At 57.0% G+C, this 6,726-nt stretch overlaps 1 protein-coding gene across 2 annotated transcripts; it reads right to left on the reverse strand.

Moving 5' to 3' along the window:
- Positions 1-990: 990 nt before the first annotated feature.
- On the reverse strand, positions 991-6,276 carry DMBX1 (diencephalon/mesencephalon homeobox 1). Of its 2 annotated transcripts, none has more exons than XM_047873102.1 (4): positions 6,114-6,276; positions 2,972-3,150; positions 2,365-2,713; positions 991-1,433 (listed from the first exon to the last, which is right to left on the reverse strand). In XM_047873102.1, the coding sequence occupies exons 1-4, from the start codon at positions 6,265-6,267 to the stop codon at positions 991-993; spliced, it is 1,125 nt and encodes a 374-aa protein (XP_047729058.1). In that variant the 5' UTR covers positions 6,268-6,276. The 2 variants fall into 2 exon arrangements, with proteins under 2 accessions (XP_047729058.1, XP_047729057.1); XM_047873101.1 differs by having other exon boundaries at positions 2,972-3,167; positions 6,116-6,267.
- Between the last annotated feature and the right edge of the window lie 450 nt (positions 6,277-6,726).

Raw genomic sequence — 6,726 nt, forward strand, 5'->3', positions numbered from 1 at the left:
CGCCATCCTATTGCCTGCCTCAGCCTGACTCCTGCCTCCACTCCCCTCCTCCTCCATCTTGGGTGGGGCCTCAAAGCTGAGAAAAGAGAGAGAAGAGAATGTGATTTGTGACCCCTTCTAGATGACAGGTCTGAGGGAGGATGGCTAAGGAGGCCAATGCCAGCTCCTGCCCTCAGCTCCAGTGGCAAAAGCGTCTCCAGCTAGGGCCTTACCACCTCTACTGGGGATGGAGAGGAACAGCAGCCTAGAGAGGCCGGTGCAGTGCAGGGAGGAGACAGGCAGGTGGGAAGAAGCAGGAGGAAGAACAGGAAAAAGCAAAATCACTACAACTAAGAAGTCACAATCCCAAACAAAACCTAGCCAGGGAACTGACAACATCACAGAGCCAGGACCAAAGAAAGAAAGCAGGAGCAGGGAGAAGAGATGTGGGCAAAGGTCCAGAGTGGGGAAGACAGAGGCTGGGAAGAGAGGGGTAGGAAACAGGACAGAGGCAGGTCAGGGAAGGAGAGGGGAGAGAGAGAGAGACAGAGGAAAGCCAGAGAGAGATGTGGACGCTGTACGGGGAGGCAAGGACGGCAGGGGGGCTGGGGCAGGCAGGGGCCTGAAAATATAGCTTTATATATTTATATTTATACCTCACATTCCACACATCGACTTACTAGGGGGCAAAGGGGAGGTAGGGAGGGCAGGGAGGAGGCCGTGCAGAGGGGAGGATCTGGCCACGGAGGGCCTCGCTCTCCTGCAGAGGCTGCGGGCGCCCCAGCCTCCCCTCCTCCGATTCGGCCTCCGTGGGATCCAAGCAGGGCCATGCAGAAGGTGTGCAAGTGTGGGCTTCACCGGGGGCTGGGACTCAGGGAGGGGGATGGGGGCAGGACTCCATGGCCCCAGGATCCCCGGGCTCATAGAGTTAACTCCATGCAAGCCGTCTGGGGGTAACCCTGGGGCTGGGAGGGGGCACCCAAGACCCCTGGCTGGGTTGGAGGCCAGCGGTCAGTTGGGCAGCGTATCGAGTCCCAGAGAGGCTGCGTGCTGCTTGGCCCGAAGCCGCAGGTTCTCGATGCTCGTGGTTTTACTGTTCAGGGCAGCAGAGGCAGGTGCCAGGCCTGCCGGGGGCGCGGGCAGCAGCGGGGACCCCCACACGCCCTGGTGGGCAGCAGCAGCTGCCGACAGGGACTGGTAGTAGGACTGGCAGTGCAGCGAGCCCAGCGGGGCCATGTTGACACCCAGGTAGGGGACGGCGGCAGCGGCGGCAGGGGCCGGGCCCCCCACTTCGAAGGATGAATAGTGCACTAGGTTGTTGGTGGCTGCCATATGCTGGCGGAATTGCTCCTGCAGGCGGAAGAGGCTCAGCGGGGATGATGAGTAGGAGTGGGAGGGGCCCAGGAGGCCACCCCCGGGTGCTGCAGGAGCCAGGGCCAGGCTGCCTGGGGAATCTGCAAGCAGAGAACCGAGAACCAAGGGCTCAGGACAAGGACAGTGGTCTGCCAGGAGGGTCTCCCTCAGTCTTCCCACCCCTTGGCACTGCAGATAAGACAGGCATTGGCTGAAACCATATCCACTCATCTCAGCTAAGGCGTGTCCTGAAGCACCCTTCAGAATCCTGGGAGGGGGGGAGCCAGGCTTCCTAGGGCAGTCCCAGAGACCCTGCCAGGGCCCCCCGTGTCTGACTTCTTGGGAGGACTGTCACCTCCCCTTCCCCTCTCCTGTCTGTGGCTCCCGCCCCTCACTGGCTCTCTGCCTGGGCTCAGGATTTGTGTCTGAGCTATGCCTCACCCCACAGCTCTGTTCCCTCAGAAACGTGGCTCTGAGTCTCTGCTGCACGTGAGAGTCCCTGATACCAGTGTGGAATTCACCCGATAGGCACTGGTGCATCTGTGCTGACTGTTAAAATACCATAGTATTTCCATAATGGTTGATAAACAGCTTTTGCCCTGGGCTCCCTAAGTCTCCTCCCCTGCCACCCGGCCCTCCCCGGAAAATACCTGGCACAGGCCTGCTACGATCAACTCCTTTCTTTTATTTTTTATCTTTTTTTTGTTTTGTTTTTTTGAGACAGAGAGACAGAGAGAATCTTAAGTAGGCTCCACGCCCAGCACTGAGCCCGATGTGGAGCCTGATGTGGGGCTCCACCTCACGACCCTGAGATCAGGACCTGAGCTGAAATCAAGAGTCAGATGCCTAAGTGAGCCACCCAGGCGCCCTGGCCAACTCCTTTCTAAGGGATCATGCCCTAGTGCCATGTGTTAAAAGCTGACTCTATCCCTGCTCTGATCCACCTCACATACCCAGGGCCCTGTCCAGCAGGATCTGGCTGTTTTCCCTCCACTGGGCCCCAGCCCGCCCACGGCACCTGCCAAGCCTCACCTGCCTTGGGGCTGCCCCTCTTGCAGCCCAGCCCCTTGCTCTCAGCGCCAGGGCTCTTCTCAGTTTTGGGATCCTCGATTCCTGCCCGGGGATCCTCCTCCCGGTCTGGCTGGTCCTCAGGGGCTGACTCACTGGCCGACTGCTCAGACAGGCTCAGGTGAAGCTCGGCAGGGGGGTCGCCACTGGGCAGGCTTGGGGGCTGATCAGTCTCCAGCTGGGTGTCTGGGGTTGGGGCCTCAGCCTTGCTTTCCCCATGGGAGCCCTCAGCCTCCTTCTGCTTCTGGAGCTGCTCTTTCTGCAGGCTGCGCTGCTTCTTCCGGAACTTGGCCCTGCGGTTCTTGAACCACACCTGGGGATGGGAGAGCAGCTGTGGGTTGTGGAACTGGGTGCTCTGGGAGGGGACGTGCATGATAACATTGCCTCCCACCCCGCAGGAAACATGCACCCCAGTCCCTTCCAAAACCCCACTCCTGTCATCGCAGGCATTCATGGAGAGAGCAGTTACACGGGCACTGAGGGATAAAAATGCTGGCTCCTGGGCAGAGGGAAGCCAGGTCGGTGGGCTGGTGCTTGTCTGCAAGGTCCACTTAGAGGAGCAGGGACCTACCTGCACCCGGGCCTCAGGCAGGTTGGTGCACATGGCCAGCCTCTCCCGCATCACCACATCTGGGTAGTGAGTCTTCTGGAAGGTCTTTTCCAGGGCCTCGAGCTGCTGGGCAGTGAACGCCGTGCGGCTACGGCGCTGTTTGCGATGCTGTGAGCCATAGCGGGCCTCCAAGATGATGTCTTGAAATGTACAGCCGTTGGAGGGCAAGGAGAGGGCGCCCATTTAATTATGGGAAATAGGTTTTGAATCTTACTTTGCTCTGACCCGCTGCAGACACCCAGGCTCCTGCAGAGCCGGGTCCTGGCCCTTTCCCCTTGGAAACCCCGCAACTTCTCTCCATATGGCTGGGGTTTTGAGATCTCTCCTTGCCCACGTTCACTATAAGGACCACAGAGGTCTAACTCATCTCCATGAACAGCTGTCAGGAATATGACTGAGAGCAGTCTTCCTCATTTGGTTTGAGGGTGTATGGGTAGATAGGTGGACATTGCCCTAAGATCCTCAAAGTCCTAGGATGCTGAGCATAATATTCCGAGACCACATGATGCTAATAATCTGTTTACCAGTGTCACAAAGGTTATAACATCCTGTAACCCTTAGATTCTGGATACCAACAGAATATTGGCCCCTGACCGTGAGAGGCCAGGCTGGCAGCAGGGATGGTATCTGCAAGGTCTAGTTAGGTGAGGTCTGACTGGTACACAATTCACTGGCACTTGATTCCATGTCCTCTGCGTATGACTCTGAGGATCCAAGTTGGCCTAAGAGTCTCTGATAGCAAGACCTGAGGCTCCTGCTCTTATGTCTCCTCAAAAGAAAGCCCGGCACTGGCAGGGCCCTCAGAGCACGGGAAAGTTTTTGCATCTAGTCTTGGCCCTTTTGGCTGCTTCCTCAAAGGACAAAAAAGACTAGGTTCTAACCACTGCTTGGATGGGAGACAGAGCTAATGGACTGTTGATTCGACCGTCCTGCTCACATGCTGGTGACATGAAAACCACTGAGGATAGAGATCTGCCTAGGGCTGGTGTCTAGGATCCAGCCCTTCTGCTTGAGTACATCCTGGTGGATGGACAGTAACCTCTCTCCCCTGCCTCCCATAGCCCATAAATGGATCCTGGACTGCCTGTATTGAAGCGAACCTGAGCTGGGTCAGCCTCTGATAGGGCTGCCAGAGTCCTTCCCCTGTACTCCAGGGACTGGGGAGTCATCCACAGCGCTCTAAATGGGGAAGGAGGCAGCTGGGTATCCAGCTGCGTATCCAGAAACGCTACCTTTGGGTTGCTCCTTCTTCAGTTTAGAGGGAGCCCTGAACCTCTCACAAACTGGCACTAATCCCAGCCTGGACTGAGCTCACACTGGTTACCTGGGGACTGGGGACCCCTCGGTCAGCTGAACCCTGGTTGAGGGAGCAGCGGCTCAGCACCCTGCTGCTGGCTCCAGGGGCCATACGGGTGGGTGATCACAGGGGAGGCCAGGCTGTCTGTACCGTCAGCAAAACTTTCTGCCAGAAGGCGAGGCCTCCAAACAAAGGCCCACCTAGAGCTCATGTCCTTCCGTCTTAAGAATTAAGAGAATTGGGGTGGAGTGCTAAATGTTCCCGTTCCTCTGCCCCCACCAGCAGAGAGGAGCCTCCACCCCCTGCTTCCTCTCTGGGTCTAGAGCACAGTGAGGAGCTGGTGTCACCACCAGGTTCGGGATAGGGAATCCACTCCAAATCAGAGATGCAGCCATAGCCAGGACAGGACTGTACCCACATTCCCACACTGGAGACTTATGCCCCACACTGATCTAAAGAAGACAACCAGGGGCCCAGGGATTTTGTTCACTGAGCCCTGCCCCAAGGCCCCGCAGGGTCTCAAGGAGTGGAAATGACTGCCCCGCCCTCCCCCAGGCCGACACCTCTTCCCAGGCAGGGTCCTCATATCCCATCCCTTTTCTGTGCTTCTGCTCATGCTGGTGCCCTCACCAGTCATTCCTTTTTAAGGCCTGGCTCCTCCCCCACAGCCTGCAGGAAGGCTTCTCTGACTACACCAGATGCCGCTGCTCTGAGCTGCCCCGCCACTGAATCTTAGCCACACTCCTGCCGTGCTCTTCTATGGCTCTGTGAGCACCTGGTCTCCCTGGGGGTGCCCTGAAGTCCTCTGAGTACTGCCTGGCACAGGGCAGTGAACCCACATGGGTTCACTAGCTGCTCAAGGTTTGATCTGAGACAGGAGAGAAAGGGCGGCCCCACCTCCCGGGAATCATGCCCCTCACCTATGTGGTCACATCCTTCTCACACCCAGCGAGGGGCTACAGGGCAGGGCAGCAAATCAGTAGAAGGGAGACGGGGACACAGGACTGCAGCTCCCTCATGGGCCCTTACCTTGGGACTTGAGGAATAATGACTTCTGAGCACTTACCAATCTCTGCTGAATCCTTTGCCTATGTTACCTCAAATAACTTCCCGATCATCCTATTGTCCCCTCTGATTAAAGGGGACACAGGCTCAGAGAGGAGAGGTGAATGTGCAGACCCCCAATAACTACAGACCTGGGGCTCCGAAGCTTATATTTTTAGCCCTAGTGTCATGTTCAAACCCTCCAGCCCCACCCCCACCTAGATTTGACCTCTCTGAGCCTCAGTTTTCTTGTCCATAAAATGGAGATAATAACCTCCTTTATCGGGGTTGGATTTGATGCACAGAGAAAGCCTCACACAGCACCTGGCACATAACCAGCTGTTATTACTTGTATGACTCCCTGTGCCTGAAATACCCTCTCCCGGGCACTCCACTCCTCTTGCAGCGACTCCTCAAGGCGAGTCCCTTACCCTCCCGCCTCAGTCTTCATCTGCAAGATAGGCAGAGAGGCGGATGAGTCCCTCCCTCATGGGGTCGTTAAGGGAATCCAAAGGCCAGGGCAGCACCAGTGCCCAGCACAGTCCTGGCAAACAAGGAGCATTCTGGATGGTCACACATAGATTTTAAATCGATGCCTTTCTGTGTTGCTAAGTGACCTGGGTCTTCCATAGCCTCCCAGAGTAAGATGTCCCAGTGCTCCCTCCCTCCTGTCTTCAACTTCCAGAGCCTCCTCCCCCAGACTTCTCCTCCACCGCAGGCCCCACGGTTCTGTCCCCAAGGTCCCATCTCCATGGCCCTTACCAGCCAGGCGCTCAGCCAGCGTAAGCGCATGCACCGATGGCCGGTAGTCGGGGGCGTGCTGGGCCTGCTGGGCCGCCTGCTGGTGCAGGTTGTACATGGCGCTGAGTGAGTTCATGGCGTGCAGCGAGTAGCCATTCACCCCGTAGTGCTGCATCGCGGCGTGCGCCTGCGGACGGGGAAGAGGAGAGGAGACCTGAACCAGGGTATCACACTCCACCCTGGGGTAGACATCCCTAGCCTAGACCTTGGGTGTTCACCTCACCCCCGAGAGCTTCTGCCCCTCCATCAGAAAGTGGCCTGGGCTCTGGGCTCTGGAGTCAGACTGCCCGGGCTGGAATCTCAACTCTACCACTTAGGAGCTTTGTGACTTTTGGGCAAGTCACTTAACTTCTCTGCCCCTCCGTTTCTCCATCTGCAAAATGGGGCTAATAAGAGAAGTCTTTACAATAGGGCCTGGCACACAGTATGTGCTAAAAAATGTCAGTCACTGTGATTTATCAGTCCAATTGCTGCTTTATGCAGCCATCTCCATTTAGTCACCTAGGCACTTTCTTATCTGTGCCTTCACTGATTCACTCACACACGTATTATTTACTCAACACCTACCGAGGCC

Source organism: Prionailurus viverrinus, chromosome C1 (genome assembly GCF_022837055.1).
Source record: "Prionailurus viverrinus isolate Anna chromosome C1, UM_Priviv_1.0, whole genome shotgun sequence".
Taxonomy (NCBI): Eukaryota; Metazoa; Chordata; class Mammalia; order Carnivora; family Felidae; genus Prionailurus; species Prionailurus viverrinus.